Source organism: Abramis brama (assembly GCF_963993115.1).
Source record: "Abramis brama genome assembly, chromosome: 10".
Taxonomy (NCBI): domain Eukaryota; kingdom Metazoa; phylum Chordata; class Actinopteri; order Cypriniformes; family Leuciscidae; genus Abramis; species Abramis brama.
In genome coordinates this window covers 5,380,683-5,398,925 of record NC_139972.1, presented here as the reverse complement: position 1 = coordinate 5,398,925, position 18,243 = coordinate 5,380,683, and the positions used below count along the sequence as shown (strand labels likewise).

Below are 18,243 nucleotides of genomic sequence, written 5' to 3'. Positions count from 1 at the left end.
ATCAGTATAATATGATGATTTGATGCTCAAGAAACTTTTATGATTATTATCAATGTTGAAACTATATTTCTGTGGAAACCATGATATATTTTTTTTCCCAGGATTCTTTGAAGAAAAGCATTTATTTGAAATAAAATTCTTTGTAATCACTTTTGATCAGTTTAATGCATCCTTTATGAATACAAAGTATTACGTTTAATGATATGATGTTGCCTTTGTTTATAGTCAAAATCAGCTAAAATCTCAAAAGGAAGCAACATTTTGCTGCATATCCTGTAATTGGAACGGCCTTCTCATTAGTGCATCGCTGACGTTACCCAGTGTGACGGCTCACCAGGGTTTGAAGCGCAGTGTGCGGTACCTTAAACTTGTCCAGCAGTTGTGTGAGTCGACTGAAGAGGAGTTCAGCTTTGCTGAAGATGGTCAAGAAGCCGCTGGCGTTGCGTTCGATCATGCAGGTGAATATGGGCTCCTCTCCCGTCTCGCTCACGCCCTTAAACTGGTTCGGGATGCAGATGAACCGCTTCATCTCGCGGTAGTATTTTGCCCTGACCTCTTCGAACGCAGGACGGAACTGCAGCCGCCCCTGCCTGGAGAAACACGAGTTTTTGAGAGTCAATAATTGAGTGTTTTTGAGTGGCCTTTAAGACGCATCAAGAGGAAAGGGCTCTTACTTGAAGACGAGGTCGATGTTAATCTCCGGCAGGTTCTTGTTGAGGGCCTCCAGTCCCACCTGATACTGATGCTCGAGAGCTTTATACAGCTGATGGTTCCAGTGCTGACGCCAGGCCCTCATGTCTCCTGTACGAAACCCCTGAACACACACACACACACACACATCCAGGCATGTTTAAGGATGATGGTAGAAACACTGAGCCTACATAGACAGCATTTTAGGCACTGTTATGCCACCTAACAAGGCATATATCAGGTTCAATCTCAGTTAGGATGCTGCTTTAGAAGGTAGAAGGGCAAATCTGGTTTTCTGATCGAAATCATGCCAAGTTGTGTGATTATATATCACTGACTAGAGCTTGATGGTTTATTTTTTGAAAAATGAAGAAATTAAGACAGTTGTACTGTAAAATAAAATTAGTATACATAAATAATATGAATTTGAACATAAATAATATGATTGAACATTGAATAAATATTCAGTTATCCTTCAAACCCATTTTTTTGGTGCCCATTACGGGGTTCCTATTACAAACATAATTGAACATAATGAACATAAATAATATGATTTTTCTTAAATAATTGATTTGTTTAAAATGTTATTTAATTGTCCACCCTTTATAAAAAAGAAAAAATGAATGTATACATTTATTAATATTGCTGTACCCTTTGTAAATTCCCAAAAATATATCTATACATTTATTGATAACTGATATATATTGATATATAATCACATCATTTTTGGCCAACTTGTGCAACCCTACAAACAAGCACAGCAAAACTGTTGCTTTTTAAACTGAAACATTTTAAAATTATTATTATTATTATTATTATTATTATTATATAAAACATTATACAAAATCACTAAAATAATAAATCAAGGATTTAAGAAAAAAATTATAATAATAATGTTTACTATAAAATGACAATAGCAATATATTTAAAGAAGCCCTTAAACTTCTCTTTTGTTGACAACAGCCGGATTATAAGCACTTCTCATTACAACTTTGGGAAGATTGTTGGCGCAGATTGTTGTGTTCCCGAAAGCACAATAAGCGACGTAAACTCAGAGCAGATGCAGAGATGAGTGTGTGTGGAGCAGCGTTCACTGTGAAGTGACAGAAGACTCGTGATCACCTGAGACTCCAGTGTGGCAAATCCAGTCCTGAGATCCTGAAGACCATCTTTCCATTTCTGCTGCTGACGCAAGAGATCCACTCCCATCAGACACACCACCTATAAAACACACACACACACAAAGCTAAAGCCAGTCAGCCAGCTCTTCCATGTTCATGTGTGCCTTGATGCTCTAAACGCGCAGGTTAAAGCTGGAGGAAAAAGAGATCACCTTGTCAGTGAAGTCGGTGTGCCACTTCCTGAGTTTGCGGTTCTCCGTGGAGAGTCTCTCAGCGGCGCTCTGCAGTTTACTGATGTACTGCTCCAGCTCTTTAGGATTCTCCCACGTGATCTGGAGCTTCCCGCCTTCGCCCTGAGATTGAGACCGTGGGTTCTAGTACAAAAAATTATACTATGACACTCAAAACACTGCCTGTACTCATTTATCATGCAAAATACACTTCCGTTCACAAGTTTGGGGTCAGTAAGAATTAGGGATGGGAATCGAAAATCTATTCCAATTCTGGAATCGGATACTTAAGGTCAGGACTCGGATACGTGATGTGTTTTCTGTGCTACGCACACATCCAAACCATGCGCACGGAAAGCTGCCTCTCATACTGTATGCATGCAATACTGGAGTCGTCTTCCGCATCTTGAACGGACAAATACACACACAAAAATGTCAAAAAATCCACAGTCTTAAATGAACGTAAACAGTCAAGATAGAAAACGTGTGTAACAGTATATTGGATACGTGCATTAGTCTTAAAGTGACAGCAGCCTAATAACCTTCTTTAATCAAAGAACAAAAGAAAGAGAAAATGCACTCGCTGTTCTTGACTGAATAACGTTTGTATCTATATTTGTAATATATATTTTAATTATAAACTGCAGCTTTATTTCACATTTGATTACAGTTTCTGTACCTGAATACCTGAAAATCTTAAAAACACGGCTTATTTCAATCATATCTTTGTTCAGTTGTATTTTTTGTGTAATTGCTAATATGTTTATTTGTTCTTTTTTAATTACTGAGTGTTTTACTTGTCTTTAATAATGCTTTAAAGTTATCTTATTTAGGCTTATTTAGTTGTTTTTGGTATGGTATTTTTAAACCACAGGCAAAAGTTCCTTAAGTAAGTGTTCTTTAGCCTGTTTGATTTAGACTAAGACTTAGAATAAATGTGAATGAAATCTATGTTTGTTTTTTTGACCTTATTGGAATCGAAATTAGGAATTGATAAGCAGAATCAGTATCGGAATCATTAAAATTCAATCGATACCCAACCCTAGTAAGAACTGTGTTGTTGTTTTTTAAAGAAATTAATACTTTTATTCAGCAAGGATGCATTAAATTGATCAAAAGTTATCAAATCATCATATTATACTGATTTCTGAAGGATCATGTGACACTGAAGACTGGAGTAATGATGCTGAATATTCAGCTTTGATCACAGGAATAAATTACACTTTACTATATATTCACATAGAAAACAGTTCTTTTAAATTGTAATAATATTTCACAAAATTACTGTTTTTACTGTATTTTTGATCAAATAAATGCAGCATTGGTGAACAGAAGAGAAAAAATAAATAAATAAATAAATAATTATATATATATATATTGTACAATACTATAAAATACAGTTTCATGGCTCTAGGACATGTTCTCAGCGCAGAAGGATTACCTTGATGACCTGCTCAAAGGCCAGAGCACAGCCGAGCATCATGGGTCGTTGAGAAGGGATCATCTGCTGATCGATGGTGTTGTAGAAATGAGCCACCTGTTAAATACACAAATACACTTGTACTCGCAACACAAGTCTACATACAACTCAATATTTGACTAAGAATACAGTATGGGGGAAGCTAAACTACAAGCGAATTAAAATGTAAAGTTGTTAAACTACAGTCAAGCTACTAACAAAGAGTAGCCTGTTGCAATTAAACTATGTAAGAGGTCAGTATCTTTTAACTGAATAACAATAAGATTATATAACTGACTTCAGAGCAGTATTTATCTGGAGCGAATTATATCAAGTGTTGACTCAAATGAATCAGTGATTCATTTCAATGATATGACCGAACTGATTCACATAAATGAATCTAACCTGAAACAGAGAACATTCTAGACTAGAATCTTGTCTAGGAATGTCACTCGTTGGGTTAGTAGTCATATTGGTACTTTTAGCAAGCGTACAGTGTAAGAAAAACCTCCAGTCCGTGTGTATGTGTGTGTAACACACCTGTTTGAGGATGATGGCCTGTCGGTAGAACTTCTCTGCGGTGTTTCCCGCCTGCTGGATCTTAGCAGGGATGGTGAAGCCCAGGGCGGAGAGCTGTCGAACCTCTCTGAGTAAACTCACCAGCCGGTCCGAGTACTGGATCTTCAGTTTCCCATCCATGTGATCCAACTCCATCACACGATTACTGGCCTGCAAACTAGACACGTGAACTATGAGCTGGAGTTGGACGTTTTTACGATTAGACTAAAAGGCCTTTTACTTACTTTTTTATCAATATTTTATTATAAGTTTCAAGCTGTGTCAGAAACATATATCACAGATTCAATTAACTATATACAAACAGATGCCATGAAATGAACCAGACCAAAATTAAATAATTGTGTAAAACAAACAGCTGCCATGAAATTAACCAGACCAAAATTAAATAATTGTGTAAAACAAACAGATGCCATGAAATTAACCAGACCAAAATTAAATAATTGTGTAAAACAAACAGATGCCATGAAATTAACCAGACCAAAATTAAATAATTGTGTAAAACAAACAGATGCCATGAAATTAACCAGACCAAAATTAAATAATTGTATAAAACAAGTACACATAATTAGGAAGTCAAGGTTTTCGTTTTCTAACAATATATCTGCGGTTATTGACCAGCTTTGAATAGTTCTGTCCTTGGGTCTTTTACTTACTTAAAAAAGTGTAAACTATCAAGGCATGTAGTAGATCGTGTACAACAGCAAAGTTTTGATCATGTTGATCATTTAAAGGCACTAGAATTTAGCATATCAAACATGATGCTTTATAGCAATATGAGCAAGAGCAATGGAAAGCTATGAAATGCCCTTTAAAGTATGTCTACATGTTTGTTGTGTGTGTGTGTGTGTGTGTGTGTGTGTTAACCTGATTCCAGATTTGGGATCGGAGAGTCCTGACAGCAGGTCTCTGGTCCAGTCTTCAAACTGCTCCTGCTCGTAAGATCTCAGCTGGTCCTGCAGCTCATCAGAGAAACGGACCAGCGGCCGAAACCCAGACAGATCCGAGAGCAAAGCGTCTGCCATCTTCAGAGAGTCCTCCACCTACACACAGATTTTACTGTTTCTATCTAGTGACCAACTCAAGTCCTTCACCACTTTTAATGTTCTTTTTTAATGTCTTTAAAGGTGAAGTATGTTGTTTCTGCAACACTAGTGGTTCCTATGGGAATTACAGGTACGGGTGCTTGTAAAAGTAGACTACTTTCAGTGAAAGGTCCAACATATGTGTGCTATGTGTCATAAGTAAGCAGAAACACACTGTGTAGTGTGAACGCAAGCGTCTCGCTTTTAAAAAACCCATCCAGTGAATCTGCATTGGGCGCATTTTCTGACATGACAGACCACAACTGTTTGAGTTAACATTATAAACTGGTGCATGTGTGTCTGAACAGGTGCATGATGATGTTTAATCTGTGAAGGTCTAAATGCAGTGATTTATGGCCAACATTTAATGTCTCTTCGCATGTAATGTGTCAGTCATGGTCCCACACCCTCTGACTCCGCCTCCAACAGTAGCTACGCCCCACACTCTCACTATTGGTTGAGCTGGAAAGTGATTGACAGATCTGAACGGACAGCTCTTAATGATTTAATAGTGCCTGAGAGGTTCAATGTTTACACTTTTGGGGGAGATAAACCCATGAATAGCACACTAATAGTAGTCAATGAACTGTAAACTGAGTTAAGAGAATGGATTTTAACTATCTTACATACTTCACCTTTAATCGATGACACTACAGTTAAAATAATTAACTAATAGATATCACCATGCTTTCATCAGCTGCTGAAACACAGTACATTAAGACCTTTTTTTCCTGAAATGTTGTTTAAATATGCAAATAAGGCATTTTCTAATTAAATAGGCACTAAATTGCATAAGTTGTCCAACACAGGAATCAGAACACTAGGTAAATCCAGGTTCAAAAATCATTTTGTTGACATATTAAAGGCTTTTATGGAGGGGATTTTTTTGGACTTACATTTTACATATAAATCAGGAAAATGATATATGAACAAACCTTCAGAATATACACTAGATAGGAATAAAACAGTAAAAACAAGGGTTCTGCCTGTAGTGTCTTAAAGGGGCATTCCACCCATAGGCACATTGTTTTTTATTGAAAGTGGGTCATATATGTAGTCGAAATGTGAAATAAATTTTGAATTTGGTGCCTTCGTGACCGAGGAAAGACAAAAAATAACTTCAGGACGCATTTGTATGAAAGACAACAACTCCCACAATGCACCACATTGCACAGCTCCGCAAGCCACTCCCACTAATCCAGAACAGCGCATATCTGCATATAAGAGAAATCACTCTTCCGTCTACAAGGCTAGCTACCACCAGAGCTTGAAATTCATTTCACACAAAATGTCTAGTTAGTTGGCGAACTCATTAGTGCATTATTCCTCGTTTGTATTTCTTTCGAAAAGGTGAATTATTGCATGGTACCTGGATGTTCAGTCAGAACATATGCGGTGCGAAACTAGGATAGTTCACAACACAAACGTCTGATTCAGAGATTTCGTCCAGGCGAAATTGTCATTGTTGAAATTCTTTGCCGCAGACGGACTCTATCTCTGTGTTCGTAGTTGCATAGTGAGATCACCGGCGCCACCAGTCCGCCCTAACTCGAGCCAGTCCGGGCTCCTCGTCCGCGGCAGGCAGGTCTTCTGCCTCGGCTGCTCTTCGCTATAATGCGGCTTGTAAAGGTAGCCACAAACACCTGATTCAAGCATCAGACTTCCGAAATCCTCTTCTTCTATATCATATTGAGCACTCTCCTCCGCTATTGTCATAACTTTACATCTGTCTCCACAGCGCCTGTTAGCTTAGCTTCAAACAAGATGGAGGATATTGCTTTCAGTTTCAGAGAGTAAAGTCCCACCCACTGATCTGTAATAGGTCTGTAGCGTGAGCGGGTCCCGCCCCTGGGAAAGATGAGGAACGAGTGTCTGTAGTCTCAACAGAAATCCCCCCCTCTTACACTTCCTCCGACAAAGACGCAAAATGACGATTTTTGCGTCATTGTGGGAGGAAGTGTAAGAGGTAAATAACGGATTTCTCCCGTCTCAGGGGAAAATGAGAGAGTGTTGCACGACCATTCAATAGTATGACTGGGTTTCTAACAATGCAAAGCTTAATGCAAATGGGTGGAGTGTCCCTTTAAATGGCTCATTGAAATGTTGTCCATTAATTAATATAAGCTCATACGCACCTTAAGCAGCAGCTGTCTGACCCACACAATATTGTTGACGACCTCGGGAAGGTTTCTTCCTGCTAGAGGACCGGTTTTCTCTCCTGGCGCGCCGTGACAGCGGCTCTCAAAATCCGCCCGCAGTCCTGCACAACAACACGGCTGCCATCAAAAACTCTTTAAGACCTCTCTGGTGTCTTTCTCTCTTCATGGTATGGCAATCTAGATGGCCCTAGTCATCTGTGAAACTCTAGCTATGTATTAGTGAGCTTCATAACATGATGTAGGCATGCAATGCCTAATTTTGGCCAAAATGAGTGTTTCAAATCAGTCACGTGTGTGGTTTCGTTTCAGTTAGGATGTAGCTGGCTATGAAGTCAGAACTCAGTGAGCCTGTGTTGTATTGCTCAGTGTGTGTGATCTGACCCTTGTTGTAGTCCAGCAGTCGTGTGAGGAGCGTTTCTCTCTCCGGCTGCAGTTCTTTGCTGATCGTGGGTCGTTTGATCAGATCTCTGTGTTTCTGAAACGCCTGCAGCAGCTGAAACGACGTTAAGAAAAAGAAGAGTTTGTCTGGGAATTTAGTATAAGTCTGGGGTCAAACATCAAGCACACAGACAGTTACAGACAGGTAAACAATTTGAGTTTTGTTTAAGAAACGTATATATGAGATATTTAACTATGCTTTCTGATGTCTGTGAAATAATCAGTCGTTTATTTTTGAAGGCGGAAAATTCCGCCTTAAAGTTTCTCTAATACACTACTTTGTTCTTTGTTTTTGAAAGAAGTGTCTTCTGCTCACCAAGGCTGCATTTATTTGATCAAAAATATGGTAAAAACAGTGACATATTATTATAATTTAGAAAAACTGCTTTCTATGTGAATATATAGTAAAGTGTAATTTATTCCTGTGATCAAAGCTGTATTTTCAGCATCATTACTCCAGTCTTCAGTGTCACATGATCCTTCAGAAATCAGTATAATATGATGATTTGATGCTCAAGAAACATTTATGATTAGTATCAGTGTTGAAAACAGTTGTGCTGCTTCATATTTCTGTGGAAACCATAAAACATTTTTTCAGGATTCTTTGATGAACAGAAAGTTCAAAAGAACAGCATTTATTTGAAATAGAATCTTTTGTAACATTATAAATGTCTTTACTGTACTTTGATCAATTTAATGCATCCTTGATAGATAAAAGTGTTAATTAATTTAGTTAAAAACCCAAACTTTTGAACAGTAGTGTATTTTTTGTTTATTTTGTCTATTTATCTTGTATTATCTATTCACTCGCCCTCAATCAGACAGTCTCTCTCTGTCTAAGTTCTTGGCGGTTCTTGGCTAGCGTAACGAAATGACTCAAACAAAAAGCTAAATGTGTGGATACACAGGACTAGTGTGAGTGTGTGTACCTGCTGCGGACTGTCCTGTGCATCTATTATAAAGGTCTTGAGCTTTCCAGCTGCTTCCTGTTCAGCTGGAGTGATGAGTCGATCGAACTGAGACATCGCGGCTCTCCATAAGGGCTAAACACACACACACACACATAAATATACAGCTGAGTGATATATCAAATGTTCATCATGTGTTTGCAATGGAAATACAACAGTGAATATCTCGTGCATGTGTGCACCTCAGTGTAAGGGTTGTAGTGTATCGGGTTGAGTCCTGTGAAAGGCTGATACACACGTGCGGCTGAAACCGGCTGTTTCCCTCCGGATAACAAACGCTGCAGTTTCTCACACACAGATCGCACCTGTGCCACCTAAAACAAACACACACACACATCATAAGATAATGCACCGGCTTATACTGCAAGGTTGGATAGGTGTGCGGTCCGACCTCCTCCAATCGCTTGGCGAGGCTCTCCAGCCCCTGTGGCCGGTGTTTCTCTCCGCTCCACGGATGAGGAGAGTAGCGTTTCCACACCTGACCAGTCAGGCGTTCACAGGCCGCCACCCACTGCTCACAGACAGACACGCCCCCTTTAAGCCCCTCCCTGACTGTGAAATAAGGATCCTCCCACAAGCGCAGCGCATTCAACTTCCTCTGTACAAACCTGCCGAGAGCTCCGCCTGCAAACACACACACATCAGGAACGTTATTAGTACTTTCTCAAATATATTATTAAAGGGATAGTTCACCCAAAAATGAAAATCACCCCATGATTTACTCACCCTCAAGTAGAGGTGGGCGATATATCGTTTAGACGATAATATCCAAATTGTTGTCTGGACGATATGCAAAATTGGGATATCGAATATTTCATATTTTGACATGAAAAGGCCAAACATGAAAAGAGCTGAAAGAAGTTAAAGAGAAAACAAATAACGCACACTATAACCTTCTAAACAATTATATGTAGCGATTTTTAATACTGTAGGGCAGTACTATTCCCGGAAGCAACCTCCGATGGTCCCGTGTCGTCAAAAACGCACATTCATACGTAAATTCTAAATAGTGCAGAAGCACATGCGCAAACCCGTTTTTAAAATGATATATGAATATTTTTTGAATTATTTTTATTTTATCATATGTCATTTTACAAAAGGACATTTTACAAACCTACGTTTTGCGCATGTGCTCCTGCACGCACTTTTTCAGTCACAACACAGCAATCAGAGGAGGACGTGCTGAACACTGTAATGCTGTTCTCTTCCTTCATAACTCGTACTGAGAAGGTTTGAGTTGCAGAGGAATTTGTGACTGTTTCACCTGTTCAACCACATCAAAGTTTCGTAATTAGTAAGTCCGTGCTTTTTCTCTTATGTGCTGAAGGGCCGCTGTGCCCTGGTGAAACGGTGTTTGTACGTGAAGAGCTCTTTTCCAAAACGCCATAAACCTAAAAAGCTGCCTCAAAGAACCAGCAAAAGTAATGATTATGAATATGTAAAATATTGCAATAAGACATTTTAATTGTTTATTAATTTCTGTGTCGGCTGCAAAGATGAAGTTGACGATAGGCTATTGACTCGCGATCTTCGCAGTAGGCTAGTGAACGCACCGGAGAAATGCACATTTATTATGCTAAATAGTTTTATTTTGTTTTGGATGGTTTTGTTTAGAACCAGCTTTCTGTAAATATATTTCACATTTTTTAGGCCTGTGAGGCGAGTAGGCTACGGTTCATGATGATATAATCTCCAGTTCAAGCACCTTATGTTGTGATTGCTAGCCTATATTTACTTTTTATGTATTAAATCCAGGAAATTGGTTAATGAAAAAATTATTAAAATTAAGATACAATTAATACAAAACGAAATTCGTTTTAAAGAAAGGATTTGTACTTTCTGTTTTGAGGTCTCTGTGAAAGTTTGAAAGTCTTTTAGTGCTGCTTTCAGAGCGCTCGCGTCCATAATGGAGAACTGTCACGTAATATTGTTTTTTCCTCATAAATGCAAACACGAAAAATAAAAGACAAAAGACTTTTTTAAAAAGACAAACCATACATTTTTGGGGGGGAAAAAATTATGGCTTTATAGCGTTTTGGGGAAAAAATTGATGGATTTATAGCGTTTTGAAAATATTTTTTTTTACTTTTAATTTATCATCAACAATATTGTTGTTTGATTTAATAATCACTGTTGCAAGAGGTGCCTAGTTCCGTTTTTTTATTTATTTTTTTTGTAAGTGGAAAAAGTATAGGGGCTACCTCAGATTCTGTTTAGTTAGCTCCTTTATTGTTTTTTCTATAGCCTACAATAATAGGTCAAATGCATGGACCTTCTTTGCCAGTTTGCACACATTTCTTTGAAGGATGGCAAAAATATCGTCTGAATATCGATATCGAGATATTGGAAAAAAATATCGAGATATTCATTTTTGTCAATATCATTGAATTGAATTTTGTCAAGCCATCCTAGGTGTATATGACTTTCTCTCTTCCAAGCTTTATAATGGCAGTGGATTGCAACCATCAGTTTGAAGCTCAAAAAAGTGCATCTATCCATCATAAACAAACTCCACACGACTCTGGGGGGTTAATAAAGGCCTTCTGAAGCGAAGCCATTAGTTTGTGTACGAAAAATAAACTAGAATTAAATTTCTAGCTTCCGGCCAAACGGCTCTACACAGTCTACTTACTCCTAAAGCGCAACTTATGACACCAGTATTAGCATAATGCGTCATGCGTAGCGTAAATATCAGCAATGCGTCGCATTACTCGCATAAGTTGCGCTTTAGACTTATGTGGAATCCGTATGTTTGTTTGGCCAGAAGCTAGTTATTTTACTTTATAAAGTTTAAAATATTAATATTTTTCTTACACAAACTCATGGCTTCGCTTCAGAAGGCCTTTATTAACCCTGGAGCCACGTGAAGTTCGTCTATGATGGATGGATGCACGTTTTTGAGCTTCAATCTGTTGGTTGCAATCCACTGCCATTATAAAGCTTGGAAGCGTCAGGGTGTTTTTAAAATATAACTCTGATTGTGTTCGTCTGAAAGAAGAAAGTCATACACACCTAGGATGGCTTGAGGGTGAGTCAATCATGGGATCATTTTCATTTTTGGGTGAACTAACCCTTTAAGTTAAGCATCATTATTATTTATCAACACTTGATGTGCACCTATGACATCCATGAGTCTGATCATGCGTGTCTCGGGATAGGCGGCGTGCTCATTCTGTTTCCACACGTCATCTACTGTCTCGCGTGTGCTCTCAATCAGGTCCTGTACCTCCACCAGACTGAAACTATCCAGATTACTGTAGTCCTGAAACAAACACATGATTCAAAGTCCATGGAGGGTTACTTGCTCTTGGCTTTCAAGCATGAAATTAAAATGTATCATTAAAAAACATCTTAAATTGATTGGATCTGATTTAAAGTTGATGTAAACAGCCAGTTCACGGACACGGTTTTATTGGTAACTAAATCTATTAAAACATTTTCATTCATAGAAATTAAATAAAGTATAAATATTAGATGAAAACATTTAACTAAAAAAAACGAGGCAACTAATTGAAATAAAATAAGTTTAAGTTAATAATAATAGACGTCCACATTGATCGTGCCAGTAGTGTTATTGTTAACTAAAACAACTAAACTATTAAAATTGTTATTGGTAATGAAAATAAAGCTGAAATCATATAAAATATAAAAATTAGATGAAACATTTCTGAAATGTTGATTTGGTAACTAACTTAAATAAAATGAGTTAAATAATAATAAAGCTAAATAGTATAAATAAATAAATTGATTAAAAAAAACAATGATAAAAATGACAAAAGCACAAAATTCTAAAACTTCAACTAAAATTAAAATGAAAACTGAAAGTATAAAAATAAAAGCCAATTCAAAATATGAACAATAGCCATAATAGTAGCCTATATAAATAATATTACAAAAACACTGGGTGTACAGCTAGGCCTGTCACGATAACTACTGTTCGTTGGGTGATATATTGTCCCAGAAAGATTTGCGATAAACTATATTATAGTCATTTTAAAATAGTTTTATACCACTGTAATATATAATCATAATATAACAGCATAATAATGCAAGTAGGCCTACACACTTTCAAATGACAGCAAACTTTTAATTCTTAAGAATATTTAGATACTGGAATTGAAGTGTCAAAATAAATAACATATAAATAGCTAATATTAAATAAACATTTGTTAACAAAAAGTGACAAGAAGAAAAAATAGAATAAGCAGATAAGATGACAGAGAGCACTGCGATAGCCAAAATGTTGGTGACATTTATTTTTATTGACACGTAATGGGCAATACATGATGATTGAGGTCACGTCCATATATCGTGGGATAAGTCAATGTATTGATTATCGCGATAGGCCTGTGCACATGAGCATCAAAACTCTTAATGTGTGTGTGTGTGTACCTTCTCAATGGTGGTAAAGAGCTCAGTGAAGTGTGCCGCTCGCTCTCTCTCGCTGCTCTGCTGTGCAGAGCGACTGACATCAGCCCAGAAGCAGAACTCATCCAGAGGGGTCGTGATACCTGCACACATCAGCATGGGGACTTTACTCGCACGCAGGGCTTGACATTCACGTGTTTGCTCATCAGCCACTGTGACTAGTGGTTTTCCAAAGTTACCAGCCACTCAGCAGTTCCACTGGCCACCATTTTGACATCGATACCATGGGGAAAAACTGTAAAATAGATATTTTTAATATTATCTCATAATTTGGCAGCCGGTATATTAGGCTGCTGTCACTTGAAGAGCTGACGCACGGATCCGTTACACTGTTTTACATCGCCAATATAGTGTCTTTATGTGCTGCACTTTGGGCGTGAGCAGAAAATCTGCGGGAATGATTAATATTATTCTCAATACGTGCAATCCCACACGGAAATTCAATCCCTGTAACACCAACAATATTCATCCGGAGCAAATGAATCGAGTGAGTGAGGAGAGGCGGGTTTGTGTGTAACTCGCTGTTGGAGAGATGAGAGAGAGAGAAAGAGCAGCTGGTATCATGTTTCCTGCAGAAGAGTTTCAGATATTTCAGTATCGATATGTATCATTACTAGGGCTGGGTAAAAAATATAGATTTCTCGATTTTAATCGATTCTAATTTTTACGAACCGATATCGATTCTTAAATCCCAAGAATCAATTAGTAATCCTGTTTTCAGTTGATGAATGAATGGAACATTGTTGCGCGCATCCCATCCAATAAATCGCAATAATCTTTGTGCTTTGTTATTATTGATATGAAACAAAGTCTCAGATTTCAAATTACGTCCATTTTCTTACGAAATTCAAAAACATAAACACCGTTTTGGCGCTGTGGCATGAGATCGCTCTGGCTCAGCTCAAGAGCAGCACATGATCTTCTCTTCCGCATTAATAACACCAGTTACAGCGCGAAATAAACATGAATGAGCTTCTGAAAGTGTGTTAAAGATAGAGTACAACTTATCGAAGTCCGTATCATGTGACATGGAGTCGCTCAATCAGTGTTTCAACCGTGGAAAGACGTCAGTAAACAATGTCATGTAACGTCACATTTACCTCAGAAAAACCATATCCAGTGACCATAAACTCGTTAGTCAGCTGGAAAAATTAACTCTAGAGAGGAGCATTTTGTTAAATATATGCACCATATTACATAATCATTATCATTTTTAATGTTCTTCAATATTTAATGCATGTTTGAATAAATCTGGAAAGTTTTTTTATGACAGCCACCATTTAAATTTTTATATAATTTCATATAACTTTATTATTATAAAAATAAATAAGTGTATTTTAAGTGTTTGTATACAAATCAGTTCATTTTTACCTTCAATATTATAGTAGGCTAATGAAGCCTATAGGCTACAACTGACTCCCATAGTTTACAATAATAGTTAAGAGATTTGTTTTCCTTGATCAAATTTGCAATGTATTGTACCTGATATCCAAAATAATCGATATTGAATCGAATCGAATCGAATCGTAATCGAAACCGAATCGAATTGCAAGCTTGTGAATCGAAATCGAATCGAATTGTGAAATTTGTGCCAATACCCAGCCCTAATCATTACACTACATTACACTTAGTTTATTATTTCAGATGACTTTTTTAAAAGACTACAATTGAAAAATATATATTATATAGAATTAAACCCGCCAAACTGGCTAGAGGAGTGACTGTGTTACACATCACTAATGAAATACACACACATTTGGCGGCTAGCGGGTGTTAATGTCAAGCCCCGGTCGCATGGAATTTATAAAAACTCAAGATGGAAGAACTCACTTGACACATCTGACTCTGAAAGACTCCGTTTCCCAGAATCCTTTGGTGTTGAGTGTCTAAGCACAGAGCCCAGCCCGACCTCGAGATCTGTGAGCAGAGACTGAAGCTTTGAGTCGAACGACTGACTCCATTTATCATCCTGAAGAGAGCAGAAAACACACACAAAACACATTACAAAAGCCAGCCGTGAAACATGTCCCATGAGTCTAGTAGGAGTAGTGTTTATTTGTCCCTATAGTGGAAGTAGTTTGCAGCGAGCTCACACAGACATTTAAAGAATCACAGTTGGCATATACAAACAATAAATTAAAACAAATAGATCTAATTTAAGATAACCAGACCAGCTGACCATCAATCCACACTAGAAGAAGCGTTTAAAAATCGAATTGCTTGGGGGATAAAAGATAGTTTGGACGTGTACCGTCGGCCAGATGGCAGTAATTATAAAGGATTCCTTGTATCATTCACAATGATATTAGCATTATTCTGCACTGTCTCTTTATATATACTCTCTATACTTGTTAACTTAATTCCCAACAGTTAGCTTGTCCGTAGTCGTAGAGACTTTTCGTAGTGATTTCAGAAGCATTACCATACCAGCAACGTCACAACGCTTTCAATAAAAGCCCCATAAAACATCTCAAGCACTCTGATATGGACATTAAAAGACAGTCATTTCTTTAAGAAATGAAGACTATACCGAGGTATTTATAATGTGTTACTAATTTAATTTGTTCCCCATTAATTAATGATATATCCTGCTCTCTCACTCTAAAATCAATAACCGTCTCCTTAGTTTTGGCATTTAAGAGGAGATTTGATTTCTCACACCAGTTTATATCACTAATTTCTGTGATACTCCAGTTCTATTTTATTTTATTTACAATTTAGCACAAAAATATCACAAAGAAATCCCAATCATCTGACCTGCAGCAGGACGGGGCCGTAGACCTGTCGCAGGGCCTGGTACAGAGTGCTGATGGGAGACTCCAGCATGGAGGACACCAGGACCGATCGGTGCAGGTTTTCCTCTGACACCACACACGGGTGAGGTTTGAAGAACACGAGAACCCTGCCGTCACCCTCCATGCTCTCCAGCTGCACACACACAACATCAGGGGCCAGTTGCAGGAACATAGCCTTTATTGAGACAGTGTCTTACAGTGGGGATTTCTTTAAGACTGCAAGGGAAGCTCGGCTTCCCCTATAATGTCAAAAAATCAATGGTCAAATATGTACTAAAAATGCATTAGAACACGTTCATCTCAAAGACGAGTTGGTTCAGAATCAGTTGCATACAGCAGGTCGATTTCCTTCTCATACATTCCCGTAGCGTCACAGTGCATTTGCCTGTTGAAGCCCAGCGTCTATTGACTTCAATGGGGCTGCTCTGAACAGTTTTTTCAGCGCTTCGAAACTAGACGGCAGAGGTGGACAAAGTACACAACTTCCTTACTTGAGTGAAAGTACAGATACTACTGGTCAAATATTACTCTGTTACAAGTAAAAGTTGTAAAGACCGATTCTTACTTAAGTAAAAGTACAGAAGTACTCGTTTTTAAAAGTACTTAAAGGAGCTGTATGTAAGAAATGTATTTCAATTAATCATAAAATGGCCCTGATATGTCACTAGACATTAAGAAATCATGTTCATTTCAAATACTTATATCACTGACAACAGTAGTCCGGCCAGGATATTGTCATTTAAAAGTGATAGTTGCAGCCCTCAACTGATGTTGATGTTGTCATCTTGTGTTTTGGCCTGATGCTCCACCCTCCACCTATCTACTAATCACGAAGTCAGTAGTGTTTCGGCATCCGGGTTGCCAGCTCTGCTCTAGTTACCACAGCTGCAGCTACAAACGTGTCAGCCTACGTTCCTGCTGGATTCTGCAGCCTATCTGGCAACCTCGAGTCAGGGGGAAGGGGGAGGGGATACACCACTCTACAGTAATTTGAAAGTGATTGCAGTACCAGTTTTGGCCACAATCTTACATACAGTACCTTTAAGTATCAAAAGTAAAAAGTAAATGTCAATGCATTGTTTTATTATTGTTGCATTGTTGAATGTAATACAGTACCTTATGCCTCTGAATCTATGTCTGCCTGCCCTCATATCAATATCACATTTATTTCTAGAACACAGTTCCAGTAGTGGGATTGAATGTGAGATTGAATAAGTGCACTCAATAACGTCTACAATGGTTTCGGACACCCAAATGGCTGTTCCCTCAAATAGTGCCCTTGGCTTAGTTTTTTGGCTTTGACGTCAACCCGACTTTCATTTCCAACCAAAATCCAACGTCTGTCCGACGTTGGGTTTTGACGTAAATCTGACGTCGGGTTTTGACCTAAATATGATGTCGGGTTTTGACGTCAACCCGACTTTCATTTCCAAACCAAAATCATCCACTGACTGATGTTACTACTTTCTACTCAAGGACCTTGACAGAAATGCAGTGGAGTAAAAAGTATGATATTTGTCTTTCAAATGTAGTGAAGTTAAAGTACAAAGTTTCCAGAAAAGATAATACTCAAGTAAAGTACAGATACTCAAAAAGTGTACTTCAGTACAGTACTCAAGTAAATGTACTTTGTTACTGTCCACCACTGCTAGACGGTCATTGGATAATGCTGCGATCATGTCCCGCCCACGAACACTCAGCGTCTCTGGAGTGAATGAGGAGTGGGCTGGCCTGGACTCCAGCTTCTGCGTGATGATTGGAGGGTCTGTCGAAAGGCTGCGTCTCCTTTTGATTGACAGCGATTTCATACCATGAAAAGTCGCTGATGCTGAAGCTATTGGAGCTCAGTCCCATCGCGGATTTTGCAAGTGTAGTCGAAAGACAAACTGCTGCAACCTATATCTTGGTATTTGCTTGTCGAAATTGCAAGCCAATTTTCATAATACATTTCATACAATTATACATTTATATCTTTATTATATTACTACTTATTATATTTTTTTATATTAATATTAGTAATAATTAAAAAATAAAAAATAAAACTATTAGTAGTATTATTATACTTTATTATATTATTATTTATAAACCTTTATTATATTATTACATTTATACAATTATAGCTAACTCTGCTGGCCATTGAGAGGACACTGGTCAAGTCACTGGAAAAGACGGCTAGTTGTACGACAGGGTCACAGAGCAGTTTCTTGAAAAGGAACGTAGGGCAGAATTTACGTATAAATAAATGGACAATTTTTATGATGTAGGCCGAAAATGGGCAACCAGTCTTACTTTTC

At 37.9% G+C, this 18,243-nt stretch overlaps 1 protein-coding gene across 1 annotated transcript in view; it reads right to left on the bottom strand.

The window, feature by feature from the left end:
* Positions 1-18,243, bottom strand: part of dync2h1 (dynein cytoplasmic 2 heavy chain 1) — a 116,378-nt gene that overhangs the window by 95,593 nt on the left and 2,542 nt on the right. The window contains exons 3-18 of the mRNA XM_084127081.1: positions 15,912-16,082; positions 14,985-15,123; positions 13,119-13,237; positions 11,844-11,988; positions 9,118-9,350; positions 8,909-9,040; positions 8,688-8,801; positions 7,702-7,813; positions 7,297-7,421; positions 4,944-5,119; positions 4,041-4,236; positions 3,483-3,578; positions 2,024-2,185; positions 1,813-1,911; positions 675-814; positions 362-590 (exon numbers count right to left, since the gene is read on the bottom strand). Of these exons, the coding sequence (XP_083983207.1) occupies positions 362-590; positions 675-814; positions 1,813-1,911; positions 2,024-2,185; positions 3,483-3,578; positions 4,041-4,236; positions 4,944-5,119; positions 7,297-7,421; positions 7,702-7,813; positions 8,688-8,801; positions 8,909-9,040; positions 9,118-9,350; positions 11,844-11,988; positions 13,119-13,237; positions 14,985-15,123; positions 15,912-16,082 (2,388 nt within the window). The remainder of the gene's footprint in view (positions 1-361; positions 591-674; positions 815-1,812; positions 1,912-2,023; positions 2,186-3,482; positions 3,579-4,040; positions 4,237-4,943; positions 5,120-7,296; positions 7,422-7,701; positions 7,814-8,687; positions 8,802-8,908; positions 9,041-9,117; positions 9,351-11,843; positions 11,989-13,118; positions 13,238-14,984; positions 15,124-15,911; positions 16,083-18,243) is intronic.